Genomic DNA, 23,515 nt, shown 5'->3' with positions numbered 1-23,515 from the left:
ATCACACAGGGAGTCAAAGAAAAATGAATTCTCTGAAACTATTTGGCTATCAGTACACTGCAGGTGCTTGTTGCCTTGGTGTTTAGTTACAAAATTCTTATTTCAACTCATTTTGACACTGGCATGATTTACTGGTCAGCTGACCAATGAATCAGTCGGACAGCTCTATGATTTTGCATCTTTTGGAGCTAGCTGTAGGATTTTGGCTGCACAGACTTTTCTGTGTGGACATTACATCTTCTTCTACTACCTTAATGAGGGTTGGACAGTTTTCTAATTACCGGATGTTGGCTGATTTGGCCTTGAGGTCACTCCAGCGTTGGTTCATGTCATCTAACCTATGTTGGAGGAACACGGCTTCCTCCGAGTTGCCCAGAGCTTTGACCATCTTTGATTTGTTTCCATCCACACTCTTGTAGATGTCATTGTGGGCATCAATTTCTGCCTGGATGTCCTACAAAACAGAAAAAAAGATTTTCTCAATTAAAATTTTTTTATAATTAAGCAGAAAGGTTTCTTCGTTTTACCCCACATTGGGTTTTGCAGCTACCTCTAGACTGTCAAAACCAATAATATTGGATTTTCATGCACAGATTAGCCTCGAATGAGTTTATGGGACACTGCACACATTTTCAGAGGGAAGAACAGTTTCACAAGGGACTCCGAGTTCAAGAAGTTTAACATTTATTCTTTTACTGCACTGGCAAGTCAACCCAGACCAGAAGCAAGTTTGTATAGAAGGTTTGGCTGATGTTTGATCAGGTTTTGTAACATAATGGCTACTATTCAGATTGTGCATCTGCAACATACAATCACAATCAACAGTATGTGCTAAACAGAGCAGATCTGTTACACAACCAGAACTCAAAGAGTGTTTGTGTGAAAATGTTGAACCGCAAGGGAGGCTGACGTAGGCAGAGGATTCTGTCAAACGTTTTATTTTTAGATGTGTAAAACTGCTCCATTTTCCTTTCTCTCTCTCAGTCCTGTCAGCTGGGACTCCCCTCAGCTCGTTCAACTTGGCTCAATCCAACTGAAGATAAAGACTCCAAAAACAGTGTGGATGACTGTAAAACTGCCTGGAGCACCGAAGCAAATTTGCATTTGGGACAAAATTAGTGTAGATAGAGGGAGTAGCATCGAGAGATATATGGTCTCATTACATTGGAGAACTATAATACTAATAATGGACAATAAGTGGGAAATTACCAATCATTAACTGATACTTGTATGTCATTTGCACTGAGCCATTATTTGTGGAAGTATTTAAAAAGTACCATTTCTCAGGTTCGCAACAAGTAAACTACAATTTCCCAAATGCTAATATACTCGCCAAACAGTTTTAATTTTAAATGAATAAAACATTGTTTTAGATTAACAGATTTAATAATTAATACCCTCTCACAGGACAAAAACTATTAACTATTTTAAATGCAGTTATTTGCTGTCCCTTAAAGAGAAATCAGAAACAGTTGGTATCAGAAGTTGAAGCTTTTCAAAAAACAGTGGAAATCAGCAACAATTTTTTTTTATATAATCTCATCATTCATCCAACAATTTCGGATTTTTTAAATATTTACTCCATTTGTGAAAAACAACAAAATGAGCGCTTTTCATTTCTCAAACAACTACTAAAGCTCAACTTTACTTCATTCTTGTTAACGCAAACTATCATGATAATCCTGGCGAGGACCCCAATTCAGTTCAGGTCAATGTGCACGTCCAGATAAGGACAAACAACCGGTAAAAACATCCGAGGCGTTGACATGGCAACGATTCACTGCAGAACCTGATCCAAACCGACATCTGAGAGACTAGAACACCTGATCCTTGAGTCTCTATCACAGCGCCAAAAAGATGTGCTGTGAAATATGAAGGGCCCAACATAAGTCTGGGGTTTATAAAGTTGTGATTACCTGGGCTGCATTGTCACACATCACAGGTATGCTACTCTACAAGAAGAACAAAATCATGGAAAAATAACTTCAAAAAGCTTAAATTGATTTTGTGAGTAAACAAAAGGACCAGAAACACCTCCCACAAAACTAACAACCTGGCATTGAATCGAAAATGCTGTAATTTACTGATTATCAATACACATTTAACCAAGACAGAGAAAATCCTACTGCTGTGATCTACAAAGTTAATAACCTAGAAAAGGCACTGCTCTAAAAGGTCAAGGAAAGAGCAATGAGACACCAGGGGTGAAGATGCGTAGACAAAGACTTTAAGAATGAGTGATGGAAAGCTCAATGGACGCAGTTAAAGTAAAAGACACAAAAACACCCTCCAACTAAGCCAGCTGGCTACGTTTCAAGTCATTACCCAAGTGCTTTCCTTTCCTTTTGCACTTCAGTTTCTACATAAGAATAAATAAAAAGACAACTATACACACAACCACACAAATGAATTCAAGACTCAAGACAGAACGCAGACTGTGAGGGCATACAGAGGCAGACATATTAATTTACAAAGCAGCCTTTAAATTTTATTTCTCCCAGTGAATGACTACATGGAGGGAGCAGTTTATGTATGTCCATGTGCTTCCTGAGGGGCTTGCAATGTAGTGACAGATCATTTTCTCTCCACACGCAGACAAAAAAAAACAAAAAACATTTATGCACCATGGGTCATCAAGTCAGCAACAACTGGCCTCTGTTTACTACTATATGAATGTTATCAGTGAGTTACTGACTAGCATACAGACTTTTAAGTCCCCACAAACGGTCTCAGATCAGTACAAGGAAAATATTTTACTTGCATGTTAAAGTGTTACAGGCAAAAGGATGTAGTGGTAGCAATCTGGCAAGATATCAGTGCTTTTAGTAAAAATAATCTTGATTTTAAACAAGTTCTATGTGCAAAAACATGTACTTAAAATAAAAAACATAAAGCAATGTAACCAAAGCTATAAAACTAGATTTTAACCCAAGGTTTAAACATACAAATATAAAAGTGACACTCTAGAAACTGAACATTAAATGACATCAAAAGTAGGAAATGGAAATATTGAGCATACCCCACCATAACATTAGCACTAAAGTGAATAATTTACAGATCTAATTTTGATTATTATTTGAAGTCCAATAAAAACAGCTAGAGCATCATAACAATGACAATGGAAATATACAGAAGAAATATTTATTTTCGTAATTCACGTGAATGCTACTTAAACACAAAACTCAAGTGCAATAAAAGAATAATTATTTATTGATGTGTACCTGTTCAAACTTTCCAAGCAGCTCATGCAAACTGAAGTTCAAGCCAATCATTCTTGAGAGTGTGTTGTGGCTCCTCCCACTCACTGCAGTCTCTACATCTTCTCAGTCAAAGTGGTCGCAGAATATTACAGACCAAGAACAATCTGGCAAGTTCTCCAGTTGTTTTTATCAAAGTACAATCCTCCAAAGTCAGGAATAAGATCATTAGTAAATCCAAGATCTGAACAAACTTGGATCCCGTGAGAAATAAAGTTTGTGTTTATGAAAAGCTTCAGCATAAGAGGGTCTAACCCAGGTTGCAGTCCAGAAACAGGCGACTTACACACTTGGCAGCACTCGTGAACGTGTGCTCGCCCAATCCCAACCCATGGCAGTAGTAGCATCCTCCTCTGGCGGGCATACAGCTGAGTGGAGAGGGTTAGAGATGCCCTGCAGTCATGCTGGGATTTGGACTTCAAGACGACTGGTGCCACTGGAGGTTTAATAAAGTCACAGCTGGAGGCTGACACTTGACTTCCTGTGGCCACGAATGAGGCGCTGAAACTGGAGGGGGAAATCCAAGAAATTTTGGGTGGAGGTCTGCAGGGAGGAGCTAACAACTCGTCTCTTGAGGAACAAGTCGGCTTCTGTGAACCTGTGCGGTTTTTGGGACTGGCATTTCTCCTTCCACCCTGTTATGCTTCCCTGCCTCCACTTCCCTTCTGGGCATGAAGGAAGCTGTTTACACCATGTCCAGCAGTCCAATCCAGGGCAGGACCGGGGCGGTTGTCCTCAATTACCGAGATAAAAAGCACTTCATTCCTGCCGGCTACGCAACCGCAAGCACTTCAAGAAGAGAGTCATTGGTACAAAGAAGCACATGATCTGCGTCTTTCCGTCCCCTCAGTGTAGGTAGTGAAGTCTCAAGCAGCTACCTCTGCGTCTCTCTCACTAGCTTCCCGTCAGGTCTGAAACTCCAGTCTGGTCTCGCTCCATCACACCCTCCTAATCACTACCATGACTGGGCCACTTAGTCAAAGAATGCCTCCTTCTTTTTGTTGGAGACACATATTCACAGAGACCTGCCCAAGGCTCTGCGTCACAATCCGGTACAAGGACTCCAACCTTCTGGCTTCTGGAGGCTGAGATCTGCTGATTATCTCGATGACTGTAGAATAAAAAGTTAAAATAGAAGTAGCTGAGCTGTTCTTTCATTCCCCAGTGATGAAGAAACTTCCTTAGAATCAACCTAATTCAGGGTCAAGCAAAGAAACAAGTTGGCATCCTGAATCCTCTCCCCTTCTCTGTTGCTCTTGATCTCACTGGTCACTAGCCCCAGTCTATCACACAGCTGTTTATTATTTTAATCAGTATCCTCCCTTCCCCCTCCTCTCTCTCCCCTAAACCAATTCAACACACGGTGCACACCCACTTCCTGAGGCCTACACAGGCAGAGAGCATGGCAAAAGAGGGAGAATTTCAGAGAAAAAAAACTAAGTCAAGGTACAATAAGCAGAAAAAGGAAGAAATGGCCAAAGAGTGAAGCAGAAGATTGCATGGATGGAAAACCTGAAAGTGAAAGGTAAAGGACATTAAAGAAACATGAGGGAATTCGACATGAGAAATATTTTACCTTTTGAGCTGAGAAGAAGTGGCGATATATAAGCGAGAAAAGGCAATAATGAAAATAAGGTATTTGCAGTTAGATGTCAGCATGGAGCTGGTAGTCCTGGTAGTAAAAAAGGTAGTCCTGCACAAAACAGGAAAACTTTATGGCAAATTTGAAATTTCTGGTTTATGTAAACTGTGATCTTCCTACACCAATGAACTCCAAGAAAGCCATTATTTTTTTCTGACCCATTTGTCATTTCAATTACTGCAGCTCTGCAAAAAGGCAGTGGATATAAACAGGTTCTTATGTTTAAAACAATTAAAGGATTACAAAGTTAAAATTTCCATCCACATTTCATATTCCAAGAAAGAAAAAGGTAAAAAACCCTACCTCAGGTCGAGATAAACGTCTGTCATTTACACTTTAATTCCACAAACTTCTTACTGATCCTGAAACAATGTAACTTTAATTATCTAATAAAGAGTATTCTTAACATAAAGTGTTATCTTTTTCCAACTTGGTAGCTTAATTTCTTGACTGATTCGTCACAAGTCAGGGTGAATGAAGCTGAAAATTGTCTAGCCAAAATCTAAAATCTTAGGGCGTCTCCCAAATTATTCTAAAATCATCTGTGTGTTTTTATAAATTACATTAGCAGCTATTTTAATCTTAATACCTAAAACTTAAATACAAAAACAAAAATTCTGAACAGCACTTTCAAAGCCAAAAGTCATATCTTCAAAAGCATGAAAATTAAAATATCTGAAAATTTAGAAATCACGTGTGCCCTAAATGGCTCTGGTGGAACGCATCATGTATTAAAACTGATTGAACACAGTAGACCTATATGCAGACGTGAACTTGAGTGAGCATGTGCTGGCATTTTGAACAGCAGGAAACATGTGGTGTGCATCAAAGACATCCAACAGATGGCTGTCAACGGATGGAACAAAAACACCACAGCATAACCTTGCATATTCATAAGCTGAACACTTTGAAGTGTGCTTAGCTAATTAAAAATATTTACACACTTGAGGCTCTTTAATGGCATTTTTTGATGCATGGTGACAAATTTGTTTTGAAAGATGTCTTTTTTCTGCAGGACATATAATCAAGCTGTTCTGAATTGACACATTTTACACGTATAACATTCAACAAGCGGAAGAAGTTGGAATTAAAAGAAAAAAAAACTGATGAGAATGCTTGACAATTTTGTATCAAAAGATTTTAAAAAAGCAGAGAAAATCTGCAAACCAGTTAATGTATGCAGCCTAGGGCAAGGTATTTGAGGGTTAATGTTGAGCAGTTTCACTGAGCTAAGAGGATTAGACCATTATAAGGGAACTGCTTCCAATTCCCAAAGCAAAAGAAGCAAGAGGTGAAGTAAAACTGACTTAATGACCAGTGGGAGAGAAAGTGAGAAGAAACATCCTATAAAGAGACTTAAAAAAGTGGGAACAACATAAAAAGAAAAAAAAATAGAAGAAATGTAATAAACTAAATTGAAAAAGAAAGAAACAAGACCTTAAAAAAGGGTGGAAGTAAAAGAACAGTTACTTTCTAATTTTTGTCTTTGCTTTATAACATACAAAAAAAGGTGGGGTTTTAGCAAAAATGCTTTCTGTAAGGAAAACAAGATTATATAAATGGCACAAGAATCAAAACTGCCCCATGCATTTATTGCTGCGATGTCTACCATAATCACAGAGAGCCAAAATTTAAAGCCTGGTTAAGTCACATGCCAAATAAAACTAGCAATTGAAGAATTTAACAGCTTGTGAAAATGTAAAAAACATGCAAAAAAAAAAACACAAACCCCCGCCCCCAGTAATTACTGTTCAGCACTGAGAACATTTGAGTTCACATGTATGTGCTTTCAAACATGCAGAACATTTGAGCAATTTTGCCTATGGACCTTAAAGCAGCTCCAAGTTATCTTTCTTTTTTTTACTTAAGCAGCTAAAAATTAAAAGTAAAAACGACCCCATCAAAGAGAGTTTTCTTCCTTTTTTTTATTTTTTCCCCCATATACGTCTAAGCAATTTTTATAATTAGAACAATTTAATACAATTATAATTTACAAAACTATGGCACAAAATGTTCCTGGAACAGGATGTTGCAGGAACAGTGTGTTGAAAGGTTCTGGCTGTGTGCATTAAAAAATAAACCCTTCAAACCACATAAAGGGCTGATAGTGTTCCAGTAGTGGCTCTTCTTACAGGAAGGTCAATGCCTTTAAAACAATCTTTTTAGTATGCACAAGAACCCAGAATGAACTTCACAACAATTCAATCTTGTCAACAAAGTATAAGTTGCCTGGAAGAATGACAAATACACAAAAGGAGAAAGATAAATTCAGCAAATATAACAGATTGGCTAAAATGGTGCAGCTCTCATTCTGTCTATTTTCTAAGAAATGGCTCATGAGTCATTCGGTTAAAAGGGATGGAAATTGTTCCTGGTCTTCATGATGCCGAGCTGACATATCGAACAAAGTATATCCACATGACATTGATGAAAGTTTCCGTTTTTGAGCATGTGACTAAATTTGGAGGTTAGATTTATCTAGAAGATAAGGTCACGTAATTAAAGAAAGCGATGTGAAGCATATTGATGTCATAAAAAAAAAAATTAAAGCACATCACAAAAGGTTAAGCTACATTCAATTTATAGCTGATCTCCACTGATATGACAGAGCTGTTATTGCAAAAAAACAGGAATCAAATGTCAAACAGACCTTTGATAATTTATTCAACAGATTCCATAAAGAAAAGACAATCCATGCATTTGCAAACAAAAGCAAGAAATACCAGGATTCATTTGCAAACTTCTAAAGAGGAAAGTGGAAATTGATTACAAGCCTTTGTGTGTGGGTGTTCCGTAAACAACTATTGATTTTGGGGAAGCTTTTTAGTGTCCGTACAAGGCTGCGAGAAGATGACCTTAAGATGGAGGCAGAACGTACAAGATAAACAAAATGACTTAAAGGTGGAATCTGCTTGTAGTTCAGGTCAGGAATGGCAACATATCTATGTAACCTTACCAACAAGCACGTCTTATCTGGTTAGCGCTGAACAATAAAAGTCCTTGTATGTTTAAGCAGCAGCAGAAAGTTTTATTTTAAAACTTTGCTGCATAGATCTGTCTAAAATACCTCATTCTACTTTTAGTTGGGTATGACAAGTCTCAGCTGGCAAATTATTTAACAGAGCTGCTTAATTAGAGTCTTATTTTGTGAGCTTGTTAGTTGTACTTTTTAAAAACAGGAAAAGTAAAAATTCCTTTTTAATTTTATTTGGTCTTTTCACAACTAAGTATTTCCAAACAGCCAAATTTGTCTTACTTGTGATGAGGTGAAAGTATTGCTGCCATCATTTAGACGGCTGAAGGGCAGTGTGCAGCGACAGGTGGGAGAATGGAGGAAAAATGTTTTATCCTATGCTCCATACAGAAAAATAAAACCTTGGTTACTCTGGCACCTTGTCCAGCACAAATTAAAACGTTACACAAAGGGAACCATTATTGAAATTTGAATCAGGGACGTTTTAAAAGCTCGCAATACCCTGAAGACAGTAACTGGATCGTGTTAAAGTGTGTGTCGCTTAAGATTATTTTTAATTACTGATAAAAATGGCTGGCTATATAAGAATAAAAAAAGATTCTTAAAAGCATCCACTTCCTAAAAGTTAATATTTTTAATATTTATAGAATCAGAAAATGATTTAAACATTGAATTTTAAAGGCTATCAACTTGCTGAACTGCCTGAATTGTTAAGCAAGGCTCTGCTGAGAGATCTCATCACTGTGCTCATCACTAATGCTCAAAGGCTCTTGCACCCTTAGTTGTTCATTTTAGTTTTTTCTCCCAACCGGACATTTTTACCAATTCTTCTGAAATTTGCTCAGTATCTTAAGGCTCTTAGTCATTCAGCAGATGACTGTGGTGGTGGTCTGTACTTACTTGTAGCTGATCTCATTAAACCTAATGTGATTGTTAATAAAGCTCTTGTCAAGGTAACTAATTTAAAACAGATGGCAGACACCTGCTGAGTTTGGGAACAAGCTCTTTAAGGGTTAGGTGACTAACCCAATTACATTAATGTAATAACCTCTAATTAAATACAAGTTCAATGTATTAAAAAAAGGAAGAATAGAATTGTTCTCCAGAATTATGACACGTAGACAATTAATTTAATTTAAAGCTTATGAAAGGGGGTATTTGAATATGATAATTCACAAATAAGTAACAATGGGCTAAATATAATGACTGTTAAACCATATTTATAAAACAAAATTTAAAAAGCCATGATTCTTTCACGCCTGTTTGAGGAATCCTTGAATCCTTTCATAATAACTGAAGGTAACAATTACATGATTGTGCTACAAGATGGCACAATGTGTTAAAAAGTACATAATCCCACCCTTTATATCCACCATTACTTCCAGGTCTAGATTAAACATTATTGTTTTCCTCAAAGAATAAGCTACTGGAAACAAAAAGTAGGACTTAAGAGGAACAAAAGGTTGACCTTCAAATCCTCTGACACCATGAACTCCTATAAACTGGCTGTCTCATCACATTTTGTTTACATTTAGCTTTTACAGAAGTGTGAGACATGCTGTTAAGCTCTGCTGTGACATTTACTTCAGCTCTCTGACTGAAACAATTTATTCAGGGTTCACATCGTTCAGTGGAGGGAAAGACTTTCTGAACTGAGTGGCCCCGCTGCTAGCAGTCCGCTCAGAGCGCTCAGACGAAATAATCTTGACAGTTTCTGTGCGCCCCTAAATAACTTTTCCATTGATCTAACAGAGGCTCCAACTGAGATCTCAAGATGATGCCTGGGAATTAGAGCTTCATTACAGTTACAAATCTATACATAATCGGCTTCTTGTTGATTGAATACCATTTGAATCGATAACTGCATCCCTTATTCTGTGTCAGATTTCATCTTATGAGAATACGCTTCAAACTACCAGTAAAACTGAATACGAGGAAAAAGGAGCACAGATGTCCTAATAAGTGACACACATTCCCATTTATCAAGAATTAATGCCTATATGGCTGCATACCACAGCCAATTCCTTTCCAGGTCCCTGTGGACCTGCCACTGGGTGGGACAACAGCGCTTCAGTTCAGAGGAAAGATAAGACCCAACACACACAAACCCACCCATGTTCTCCCACAAAACAACTCTGATTTTCCAAGAGAACAAAACATGTTCCAGATATTCTAATTTAATACTGAAACAGCAGAAAAAAACCACACATTAGCCTATATTAGTGAAATGAAATCCTACGGGACAGTTCATCTAAAAGCTGTACCATAGGAGTTCCTCGTCAATGAAATTTTAAAGTGTGAATTCTTTACTGAAATAACATAAATTCAATCTTTAGTACACAAAAGGCGTTCCACAGTCAGAAGGGATAAAACATCCCTGCCACAGGTTTTAGATTTCCACCTTGTTGGTGGTATCCTGATCAGACGCCTGAATTATGGAAGCTTGCTCCTTTCAATGAGAGGAAGAAGCATCTCAACTAAAACCTCTCTCTTTCCTGCCTAAGCCTGAAGCCATTCACTGCACACAGAAAGCTCATTCCAGTCACATGTAACCAGAATTTCTTTTTCATTCGTGATCCATATTTCATGAACACAGGCAAGGATTGCAGCATATACAGACCAGTAAACTCAGAGCTTTGCCTGTTGGCTGAGCTGTGTTCGCCACAATAGACTGGAGCAGCACCCACATTCCTGCAGTCAGGATCCCAATCTGTCAATCCACCAAGACATCTGAACCCCTCTGCTATAGTCAGACGCTGATCCAGGGGGAACAGGTCGAGAATCACTGACTCAGACTTGTAAGAGACAGTTCTTCTCCTCACACAATCATGAGTTTTTGAACAAACCAACTACAAGTTGGGGATTCACAGAGATAGTAGCTGGTGACAGGAATTATTACTTTTCCTGTTTGCCCAACCCTACTTGGAGTTTCCAGATTGTTGGAAACTCTAAAATCTTTTCTGACCTTTATCCAAGTGCTACCAAGTTGTGCTAGCACTCTATGAAGTGAAAGCTGTTGCAAAGGCAGAACAAAAATCACTGAGGAGTAAGAACTACTTAATGCAGCAATTATAGTAATTAAGTGCTGGATTAGGAAAGTAAAAATAATGCTATTTGGGGAATGTATCCACATCCTTCAAGATACCAGGGTTTTTCCAAAGCAATGATCATTTAAAAAGTTCACTAAATAAGACAAACAGCCTTTTAATGGAGTTCTTAAGTTTTGTGGCTCAGCATTAAACAGACCATTCACTTCCAATTCTTTGCTCTGATAACTTTACTCTAGATTTGTATAACATATTTATCTCCAAAGAACCATGAATTATTCTTTGTAAAGCACTTCAAATACCCGTGCAAGGAGAAACTAAGCTCGGTGTACATGTTGCCTATAGTTGGAACAGCAGTAATAATGGCAGGAGGCGTCAAAGAGGAAGCAACGACACTGACAAAGTGGGCAACTAAGTGTTTGATGGGTTCTTATTATTCCAATGCAGCTTTCCACTTATGTGCTTCTGTGTTTCTTCAACACCTCAGATTCTCCGAGCTTAGAAATCATAAAAACCATTCATCCACTTTCTTACTCATATTCATCTCCCCCCTCTGCTCCTGTTAGTAATATATTATTCTATTGCTTGGTTTTCTTTTTTTTGTTGCCTCCTCCACCTCCCAGTTGGTTTATAGCCCGGAGAAACTGAGTGAGATATCCAACCACCACAAGTCGTCCTTTCCCCTCAGCTCCTATTACCACAACAACTGCCTGATGGTTGGTTTATTACTTCCTTTAATGTTTACTGTAGGCAAGCCTCTCTATTCCCTTCTTGTTTTTTCTGTCTTGCTTTGCTCAATTACTTTAGCCATCAGTCAAACATGACATTGACTGAGTTCTCTGTCTTAATTTGTTTGTCTCCTTTACCTTAGTTGTCCTCCTTCTTATATATCCTCTCTCTCTTTCCCTCTGCATTTATGCAACAGTCTTGACTTTTTAGCACATATAGCAATTTTATACCATAAGTTAGAAATCACTTGCTGCTGCTGCTCACCTCGCTCATTTAATGGTGTGTAATCTCCAGCGCCCAGACTTAGATTAGATTTGACTCAGTGTCATCACAGCAGGAGGATAAATTTCAGTGCATGTCTGGAGTTTATACTTTCTCCCCCGCTGAGATTCCATAACAAGTTTTCGTGAAAGTCATCAGTGTGCGGCACTTCTCACACTTGCTTACATTGATGGTTGCTCAGAGCATATATATAAATATCCAACTCATTTCAGTTTCTTTTAAAATAGGGAAGCACAGAACAGCTATTTTATGCTAAAATGAAAATAAAAGAATCAAAAGAATCAACATGTCCTGTGGTTTGTTTCCTCTCTTCTTAAATCGAAACAGTAATATTCTCAAATCGTCATCATAAAAATGCTACAGTGAACCGAAAGACCTTTTGCCAATGTCTTTTTCCTTAGCTCCAATCTTCATTATTCCCTGCTGACTTCCACATAGGCAGAAAATTGTCAAGTTTCTCCACAGGGAATCAAATCCAACTCAGAAAAAATACACCTAAAGTTATTGTGGTACAATCTCCAAACTTGCCTGAAATGCTCTCCTGCACAGGAAGCATTATTTTTCTGTCTTTTTTTAGCATGTACACCTCTGCTGGAGTCTTGGAGATGTAAACCAACTAACATTGACTGCCTCGGGGGTTTGCTGTCATTGCAGGTATTCAGGAGTTTGTTTTTTTTCTGTCAAAAAGCCTTTTTTCCACATGGCCCATTCAAAACAGAAGTAGGAGCAAAAACTCCCAAAGTTTTGTTTTACCAAGCAGCCCAATTACTGAGATAAGTTCTGGTTAGTTGACAAAATAATAGTTTCCCGTTCCTGCTGACATGGAGGACAATCATCATAAATGTTAAGCAGACAAATCTAGAGAGCTGTGGCAAAGTCATTTTCCTTTATATATTTTATTTCTTTTTTTGTTACATTGTCACATTTAAATAATTCAAAACAAGTTTTATTAGTTTTGGAGCAGGAATTCAATTTAATTTAAGACCAGATTTTTACCAAGATAAATTGTAAGTATTTTTAAGGCCCAGAAATTTTGGACCTCTATTTAACTGTGTAACCAAATGAGCATGAGCTCAGTGTCACAAACTAATGCCCAGTTTTTGTCCCGCAAAATTTACAGCTCAAATAATTCCAGTAAGTTATTCAGATACTGAAACAGCAAAGCAGATTGTAAATTCTCTCATGGATGGAATTTTTGGTCCGTTACTTTTGAATCATCAACACTGACCTTTACTGAGGCTAGAGGGGCCTGCAGCACCTCTTAGTTTCTTTTTGACCTCCTGAATGAGTTGTTGATGCACTATTCTAGACGTTTTGGTAGACCAGCTACTACTTTTTCTCCATTTATGTAAAATAGTTCTCACTTTGTTTTGTTGGAGTTTCAAAAACTTAGAAATGTCTTTTACCTTTTCCAGACAAACAGATGTCTGCTCTTTAAGTCCTATAGACAGGTGTGTGATAATATCTTGCTTTTGAAATCTTTTTTCCCTGCTTTATGTATTTATTCTGGCTATGATTAAAACTATTTGCTTGATTATGTAATATGTTAAAAAACAAAAAGCATGGAAGCAAACATTGTATTTACATTGGATAATCAACAAGATGAGAAGAATATTGGCCATATATCTCTTACAAGCTGGATTCTAAAAAAAAGAAAAAATGGCCTCACAGCCATTCTTTTATTGTTAATTTTGGGTGGAATCAGCTTGAAGGATTATGAACTCATGATGTTAAAATAAAATTACTTACAAGGACCTTGTTGCTTCTCAGGTTTTTATTAAGGCAGTTACTTGGATCAAATGGTTTCCCTCTTGGTGTGGCATTTTATGTGACACTGTTTCACAGGAGCACGAGTAAATTGAAAGTCATTTATCACTGCTACTCTTTGATCTCGCCTTATCAACTATTCCATCATTCTTCTCAATGACATTCCACACAGATACGCAGTCAGCACACAGTTTATCATTTAGCAATGGGACAGGAGACAATACAATAAAATTTGATGTCCCTTGTTACTGTGGTTGCTGGGTCAGATTAGGACAAACCGTGATGCACAAATGGACAACACAGGATGGGTCAGTATGCATGCACAAATCACTTTAAGACTATATTCATTTAAATAATTCACCAGTAATGATATAAATGCATCTCTTATGCCATAATTCCTGACATAAAACTGATCTTAATGGGCTAATATTTTTACATTTTAGTTCTACTTCTCTAAGAAAGCCTTTCTGTTGGACCCGTTTTCTATGCAGCTGATGTCAGAGTGCGTAGTGAGATCACCGACTCCATTATTCATCTCTTTTTCATTACAGAAGGTCTATTAGGAAATTGTTATTTACATGCAAATTACCCTCACCTATGAAGAGAGCCTTTAGCTTTCACCCTGACAGCTAACAATACCACACACAGCAAACTGATTATATGAGATACATTATATATACACAATCAATTTATAATGTGTGATGGGTTATGGAGTATGGTATTTTGTTCCAAATATTTAAGATATGACCGATGAAAAAACCTAAAAGAAAAAAAAAAAAACAGTGGGCAAATTATCTGTAAATAATTTGGAATTCAATTCCACAGAGAAATTCATTAAGATATTAAACTACAAATGCTGAACTACAAATGGGTGGGGCTCCAAGGTACTGACTTGGAAAAGAATATATTATATTGCGATATAAAATTTTGGAAAGGGTAGCATAAAAACATGACATGACTGTGATAGATTAATATTTTGACTGTATGTGAAATAGAGCAAAAAATTCACAACAAAACAGATACCATATTTGTTCAAGAGCAGAGTACAAAATGGGTCTTTAAATGTTGTTCAAGTACATATTATAACTCTGCAGGTCACATAATGTTTGACAGGACCAATTATAGGTCCTGTCGAACAGTCTATGTTTAGTTAAAAATACACAGCTGATGTTACATGAATCATATCCCCAAATTACAAAGTTGCCCCAAGAACTCACTCAACACTTTTCATCAGTCAACAGAAAGAAGTTGGTGCAGATCCACTCCTCAAAGGATTATAAACAACAAATAAACAGCCTGGAATAGAAAACGGAAAATCAATTTGTCGTATCTGCTGGCAAGACACGAAGACAACCTTACTGAGGAAACTAGGGCAACATGCAGTCTGCTTTCAGTCACATGTATGACATGCAAAGGCACAGGGGCCAGAGGTTGGCGAGGAGGGAGATCTAAAGATCAGAAAGACTGTGTGGCCTAAAAAGACTGACATCCTTTTTTTTGGTTTGATTCTCGCAGAGGGAAATCAGTTTGGTAATGTGCCAAGAAACACACATCCTCCAGTGTGATCTGCCGGCTCATTTTCTCTAACCCAGACTTTTTAACTGGTTCAACGCTGGTTTTGAGACATGCTCTCAAAACCAGCGTTGTGCAACATATCAAGACTCTTTAGCGCTCAGAAAAGTCAATTACTATAATTAGATGAGGAGACAAACAAAAAGCATGATGATGAAACGTGTGTTCACAGGGGAATAGTTGTGAATACATAAGAGTATGTGTGAATAAATGTGTGAGATCTGGAATGATTGGCACGAGCGCTCCACTTTAGGGCTGTGGGATGTGTGTGTGCCTTCTTGAAAGAGTTAATGAACAAACAACAGCTGCTTCCACTGCTGTGGATCAGAGACAGGAGTAGTGGGAGGAAAAGGAAAAGATAAAGAGGGGAAAAGGAACACAGCTCATGTTGGTCTGGGTCTCTGTACGACAGCAGTGGTTAAAGAACAGAGACTGAGATAGGCCAGCAGAGGCTACAACAGCACAGAAGGAGGCATACATGTTATGTAAGTATGTGCCTTTGAAGCCTGAGAGCAAGGCAAATAAACATATTAATCAACTTCCCGTTCCACATAGAAATGTGCGACAATCTTTTACTTTGGGGATGTCTCAAAATTACTGAGTGCCAGATGGTCTCATTCGGAGCTTAGACCCAAGGAACATTTTCACCTAAAGTACAACGGTTCTCAGAAAATCCTATTGCTGCAAAACAATAAGGAAGAAAGGGAAATGTCAACTATAACAAATTTCCTTGCCTCTGCAACTGAAATGCTGCAGATTTTTCCAAAAAGAAAGATCTAATGCTAAAACTCAGCTTAGTTAAAGACCTTACATGTATATGACCTCTCATATAACCCAATGTCCAATCATTATTATCCTAATGTATTCACATGTCCCAGCCTTTAATTTCCCCTGTTGTAATTCAACGGTTGTCTGTTGCTTGGGCCTCTTAATATGTGACCACAGCAGGGTGGGAACACCTTGACAATGAGCAGTTTTGGAGATGATGTGATCTAATCATGTGCACATCATACTTAAACCCTCATCTTACTCAACAAAAATACTTGTTGCTTGCCTACTTGTTTTTATCATTTTAAAAGACAAAACCTTCACTTGCTCCTCAATATATCCAACCAAAGTCATGAAGAAATAATTTGTGCTATTCACATCATCTGTGAGGTCATGTTGTTGTGCCTAATCAGTGCACACCCACACTTGTTACTATTAGTCATCACTTTAGTCAGTAGCCTTGGTCTGTCTCCAAAAAGAAGGGAACAAACCTCTTATCAACACACAAGCTCAGAGTTGTGCAGATTATCCTCGTTTCCAGGCCTTTTAAAAGCCAAACTCTGTTCACTTAGGGCATTTAGTGTGACGGCTACCAAAACATGACTCCTCTTTGTAAAGCCTGATTAATGAGGTGCCCTTTATTAATAACTACAATCAGTGTAAAATTATTGAAACATGAAATGTCAGGAACTCTTTCAAGTGATTTTATGCTCTCCGGTCTATTTTAATCAAACATTTTCTGTACATTCAATGCAATAGTGCAAGTATGCCTTGACATTATCAAACCGGGAGCCATATTAACGCTCTATCAATAAACAACACAATAACATGAGTTTCCGCTCACTTTCTCTCTGTAGAATGCTCATACGTATTTATTGTCTCAGAAGACAAAAAGGCACAGAAGACAGTACAGAAGAAATTATTTAAGCTTCTGAATGAAACAGGTAATGGATGGGATTGAAAGAACTTCAAGGTGATGAAATGAAAACACTTTGGCACAATTTGTTTTTTAATACAAATGACTCAATGTGACAGTTGCTCATGGCAAAGATGCAACTGTGACTAAGCTTCAGCTTCCAACTGCAACGTCATACTAAGGTGTATTTTCGTCTCCTGAAGGGAAGGCTATGACAAATCCTCAGATATATTTATTGTCATAGAAACACAAGGGGCAGTTGATAAACTGCCAGTTTCTGAATTTATCAGGCCTCTATAAAAATAGTTTCAAGAATAGTTTATGCTACACCAAATAATCCTACAAAACGTATAAAGCCAAGGCAGCCTTGAACCATTTCTGTTAGTGGAAAAGTGGTTCATGGTATCTCCTTTGAGTTGTGACTAATCTTTTTTTAAGGGTTGAGGAGAAAGCTTCTGGAGATAAGTGGAGAAAATGTACTCTTTACCTCTTTACAAGCATAAATAGATGCTAGTTTTAAGACCTTCCCATTCTTAAACACAACTAGTAAAGCAACTGGTGGGATGTTCTCTTCAAGAGGATGGTTTATGACTTTTTATTTTAAAAGATGCACATGAAGTGAGGAAGAAGTCAAGAAATAATAAATCTGCATAAACAATAAGTAAAACTATGTTTTATTTTTTCTTTCTGGTAGCTCTTATGCTAAGCCAAGTACAGCTTCACTAAACTGTACCTGGGCTAGTCGGAAACTACTTGGTGAAATACTGCCACCTTCTGGCAGTGTTGTTAGAAGCACATTCCTACCAGGAGTCCATGGAAAAAAAGACAGCTATTTATCAAATCCATAGCTGAATATAGTACTTAAATCTGCACACAAGGTATGTGTAATAAACAGCCAAGATCACAATGTGATAAAAAGCATTATAATGATGTAATATGATGACATCAGGAAGCAAACACAATTCATGTTGAAATTAATGCATCTTTACAAACAATTCAAATTCATTATAAACAGCAGCTTCTCCTACTTTCATGCCAACCTCAAGCGGCTCATAAGATGGAATGCCTCCTAATGGATTCTCTGCTTTAATCCAGTGTTGTGTCTAGATCTAGGCTGGCTCACAAAGTGGACCCGATGAGGGTTAAAGAAAGTTAGCCTTCAGAAAAAGCGTTTTTAATTCAGGAGGACGGAGCATCAAAGCCCAGCAGCCTTCACAATACTCTTCAATAGGAGAAAAGAATAAAGAATCTGAGGAGAGCATGGCAATGAGGAGACAAGGAAGAGACAGAAGCAGCTGTAATTGTGTTGTAAAGACCAAAAATTAGGACAGCACAAGGAGCATTATCAATGAGAGAAAAAGTGTCGACGGAAAAGTTTTCCAAAACTTCTATTCAAATGCCCTAGATAAATTATATATAGAACATACAGTACAATTTTACTATATTTTTACTGAATTTTATCCTTAAATCAAAGAAGTTCTCAGTTAATTTCCCTTCATTTGTTGAATTAAATGTTCCATACTATCAGTTGTTTTGTAAAAACTATTAGAAACCATTTTTCTATTGTTCTAAATACTATGGTTAGTTTTTCTATTAAAATGATTATAAGTCTATTTTGTGGCTTCATCATCCACACAATTTTTAGTACTTTGTTAAATACAGAAAAATGAAAGCCTACTCCTAATTACAAACCCAACATTTTTGAATCCAGAAAGTGTAGAAAAACACTCTGACATCTGTTGTTGGGAAAACACATAGACTCACTTTAAAATGAGAAATGTTATCCAATAGTCTAATTTAAAGTATATGTTTTCACAATCTGTATTAAAAAAGGGGGGGAAGGAGGGTGAAATTGGATTTTCTTATAACTACTGATTGCAAGTTTCAGATTTGTCACAGCTTCAGCTGCTTTCTGAGATGAGGATTCAGATGATCAGATAAAACATGAAAAACGTAGAAAATAAAGAGCTGATATCAGCCAAGGCACAGTTTTAGTGATGACATGCAAGGATGTAGCCACCCCTACACACATTTACACATTTTTCTTCTTTCTAATCTGTAAAGTGGTGCCTTTGATCTGCTTGGATGAGAAAACATTAAAAAGCAGCAGGAGTGAGAGATAAAAGGCCTGTCCAATTATGGGGAACTACAACGATTCCTAAAATAACCATTCGTTCATAAACAGTTGTACATATTAGTTTGAATTTTGGAAAAAGTTAATACACTCACAGTTCTCTGGACTTAAAAAAAAAAAAAAAACTAGAAATCTGCATGAACACAAAATCTGTTAATCATTCAAACAGAGAAAAAGTTTGACATCATTACAGCAAAGAGTTTAGATTAAAGACAAAATTAATAGACATATCTGCTAAGCCCTGAGGCAAGATTTCTTCTTTGACTTAAGGATCCAGAAAAACTTATACTTTTGCTGTTAAATTTCTAATAATTTAACACCAATTTAAATTGATCAGTGCACCAAAAAACAAAACTACCTTCAAGGACATCTGACCCCTTCATCGTTTATAAGTTATAACCCTCAAACTACAATATTCTAACTACGATCAAATCTTCTGGGTTAGGCTTCATTCTAACAAGCAATCAATTACAAGAAGCTCTGACGAATTGAACACAAAGCTAAAGGGCCACAGTAATTTCTACAAGACCACAACATCATCCATTTGTTCTGAATGACATTTTACAGCATTGTATGTGCTCAACTTCCGGTTGATGGCATGGAATAATTTTCATGCCCAGTTTAAACAGATTGTTCTTTGTTTGAATGGCAATGGATTACACGTTAGCTTGTCATCAATTTCACGCTTTCTGCTAAGAGCTTGTCTAATCAAGAGGCTTTTTCTATTATTATACTGTGCTGATGCTTTATATAGAGCCCAAAGCTGACTCTTAAATGGCAACACAGTCACCACCGTCTTTGATCAACATGCTGTTAATTAACATCTGTCCTGAGGTGAGCTTATAAATAACCAAACCAGCCTGTTGGGTATGACCAATCATCGTGATAAAACACTCAACAAGACTTTATAGTGAAGTTTGCCTGTCTATGTGGCTCATTAATGATATCAGTTATTTGAACTTGTAAAGCTGTTGGTAATTAGCCATGCAAATATAGTGATGAACCATGATCATCGTATTAGACTGGGGCAAATACTGATTTTCTCTTCACCACTCACAGTTACACAGCTGACTGTCAGTTTAGCGTTCCCTGCAGATTGAAGACAAGTTTTTTTTTTAAGTAGAATCTACGTAAAAATACATGTAACTCAACCTATTTAATTACTTATGCTTAATAAAAAAGATAAAATTGATTTTTTCTGGTAATTGCAGTGTTTTCAGACATAAAAATCTATTGCTTTTACATCTAAAGAAATCATTACTGTAATACTATAAAACACCATAAATAATAAGCTTTATATAATCTATATAAGCAAAATATTAAATAAACATTGCCATGATGATATAGCTTTCGAATTTAATGTAACAATAAACATGGTGGAAAACTGAAAGCACCCACTATCCCTGCAGTAAAATGTGCCGGTATCTTTGGGGATGGGGGTACTTTTTTCTTTCTGTTTTTGTGAATTTTTTTTTTTTTACAAGGATGGAGCAGCTGGTTGGAGTTGATGGACTGATGAATGGTTCTAAACAGAGGGAAATCCTGAAATAAAATCTATTAGAGGCTGCAAAAGATTAGAGACTGAAGTGGAAGTTCACCTTCCTGCAAAACAGCAACCCCAAGAATTAAGCCACAGCTATAATAAAATGTTTTTACAAGTGTTAGAATGGCCAACATTACAGTCTAAACCCATATCCACTTGACAATCTGTGGCTTGATTTAAAGTTGAATCCTCACAGGAATTTGACAGAGTTTGAGTTATTGTGCAAAGACTAATGAGCAAAAAATCCCATCTCTAGATCATGGCTCTACAATAAGTAGAAGAGCTGAATACAAATGCATGCAGCATTTCTAAAATAATTTGTAAAGTTTGACAACCATAAATCCCTTTCCTTCAATTTCACATATATGTGCTACCTTTCATTGGTCTATCACACAAAATCCCACCAGTAGCAGTTGTTGGTCGTAAATTGACAAAGTGTGAAAAATTTGTCACACTTTGTTATGCAAGTATGTAATGTTATTCATGTACATAACATTTACATTTTATGTACTTACTGAATACAGTTAAGTATTAAATAAAAATAGCCTGCCTGACTTCTGAGTAAATGTCAAACTCAAGGGCTCAGAACAACTTCAGACCTCAAATTAATGCAGAAAAAAAAGAATCCACGAATTAAATAACCTTCCAGGTCAAAAATCCTTTGTATCACTGATGAGATGTTTAACAGAGAACAGTAATAGAAAAAAAAAAAAAAAACATACTCCTTTTCAAGACATCAGTTGTAAGTGGCAGTAATAGCCATCAGGGTCATGTAAAAGACAGAAAGCATTTTTCAATTCAAGCACAATTTGCATCTGGTTGGAGCTTGTGACTATGAGTGGTGTCAGCAGCTGCTCACCTTCTGATACCCAATTAAACCCTTCTCTAACCCCAAGTACTTTAGCAAATGCATTAGGCGAAAAAACGGAGGACATGCTGAGCCAGTCTCACAATTCGTATAAAATGTGTTTGATGTCTTCAGATTTTAAGTAAAAACGGTGAGATAATCGGTCAATGAAGCAGTAATAGTTTGAACAAACCTTCAAAAGTTATTTTATATAACATATAAGCTGAAAGGTAAAGAGGAATGCATAAAGTGGAGGAGAACTGAGTCATGTGAAGTGATTACTCATCTGTGGGAGGTTACCACAATCTGCAACTGTTGAGCAAATACAAGTGTTAATCCACTTCACAGTGGAGAGATTTTACGGCATAAATGCTACATGAACGTTTAGCATCTGAACAGAATTTTAATCCAGTTTACTCTTACTGCACGCGTTTCTCTCCACACATCTGATTCTGATGGACTACATTCAAACAGAAATATAAAGCACTTCCCGTCTTTAATGAAGCATGAAATGCTGACTTGTCCTTGCTGATGAAAGCAAACCCGGCAACTGAACCCAGTATGAGGCTCAAAATAATTAAATAATAACCCGCTTTGAAGAATCCAGGACGTCCTGGTGATAGTTGCTTACCATCACAAATCTTTCCAAACGCTCACGCTGGAAATCTGCCGTGGCCTTGGCAAAGCCCGACTCAGCTGAATGCAGACAGAGCAAGGCGAGGCGGCGCGTGGGCGAAAATTAAAAACTAACAACTGAGTTACTATCGATGTCACGGCCATCTTTGCTTTACAGCTGATCGAGAGGAAGGGGATTATGCCTGTGTAACTAAATTTGAGAAGCAACTCTCTGCACTTATTTTTGCCATTATTCTCAACCAAACACCATGACTGTCATCAACACCACTTTGCGTCTAGCGGCAGGACATGATTTACGCCCTGCGTTTTTCTCCGATAGTCCACTTAACCCTGACTGAGAGAGCTGTGATGAAGTAATTGGCTTGACTTAAAGCCCAATCTCTAAATCACGTTCTGAGTAAACTTTAGAGCCGCATTCATTTTCTCCGCTCGGCTTCTTTTCCCTGACAGAGCACTCTTTAGACACATTAAGATACTCCGAGGCTTTAAAATTGACGCAAACACTAACAGAAGCTCCTCGCAGAGAGCTCCTGATCTTTCACTTACACAAAATAAACAGCGAAGTGCGTCTCGCGATGAGCAAATATACTAAACGCAATGGCCCAGAGCAATAGTCAGTGCTCCAGAGCGTCTGAGCTGGAAAAAACTGTATTGATTTGGAATCAAAAGGAGACGCACTAAAAGCTTCAGGACCGCTGAACAGATGCTCCTCGTTCTTCGCTTGTATTCCGTTCTTTATAAATTGCTTCCCTTAAAAAGCAAAGGTAGGTCAGATTAGAAAGATGCCTTTCATCCTGCAGATAAGCTTTGGACCAGTTCTTTTTTTAGTCACATACTGAAGGGAGAAAAATTAAGTGTTAACAACAAATGAGGGTAAAGAAAAAAAAACTTTGCAAGCAAACAAGTGAAGAGTTTTTCTTCTTCTTTGCCATATCTTTCTGACAGACTGTATTCTCATTAACCTCAGATGTGAAATAATTTATGTACATAAATAACCCATTGTTTGTGCAATTACTACTGTCGGCTGGTTGTTGAGAGTGTATTACAACAGGTAATTTAAAATACTGGTTAAATACTGTATGAGTTCAAACAACAGAGTAAAAATCTTACCCTATAAGAGATATAGTTTGATGTCTGAATTAGATAAATTAATGCTTCAGTTGCCCAATACTTAAATCACTTTTTTTTAAGTTAAAAATCCCACCGTAAAATGTGGTGGAAAAAAAACATTTATGAAAATTTTAAATAACTTTACAATAATTTTTTTTTTGAACGTTTGGAGCTAAAATTTAAGTTCAACTTTGATAAATGTCAAAGACCCTTTTTGTAGAGAAATATACTTTTAAACTGTGAGTCACAGTGAAACAAAATTATCTGAAACAAAAGACAGGAACTTAGCAA

General features: G+C 37.2%; 1 protein-coding gene across 10 annotated transcripts in view; it reads right to left on the bottom strand.

Moving 5' to 3' along the window:
- utrn (utrophin) overlaps nucleotides 1-23,515 on the bottom strand; it is a 177,879-nt gene that overhangs the window by 72,752 nt on the left and 81,612 nt on the right. For 9 of the 10 annotated variants that reach the window (XM_044105882.1, XM_044105879.1, XM_044105885.1 and 6 more), the window contains one exon: nucleotides 282-454. In XM_044105882.1, the coding sequence (XP_043961817.1) occupies nucleotides 282-454 (173 nt within the window). Of the gene's footprint in view, nucleotides 1-281; nucleotides 455-3,221; nucleotides 4,526-23,515 lie in introns of those variants that run through there. The other variant, XM_044105889.1, reaches the window with a different exon arrangement.

The sequence above is a fragment of the Gambusia affinis genome, linkage group LG22 (genome assembly GCF_019740435.1).
Source record: "Gambusia affinis linkage group LG22, SWU_Gaff_1.0, whole genome shotgun sequence".
Taxonomy (NCBI): domain Eukaryota; kingdom Metazoa; phylum Chordata; class Actinopteri; order Cyprinodontiformes; family Poeciliidae; genus Gambusia; species Gambusia affinis.
Note: the sequence above shows the minus strand (reverse complement) of the source record. Positions and strands in the feature narration are given on the sequence as shown.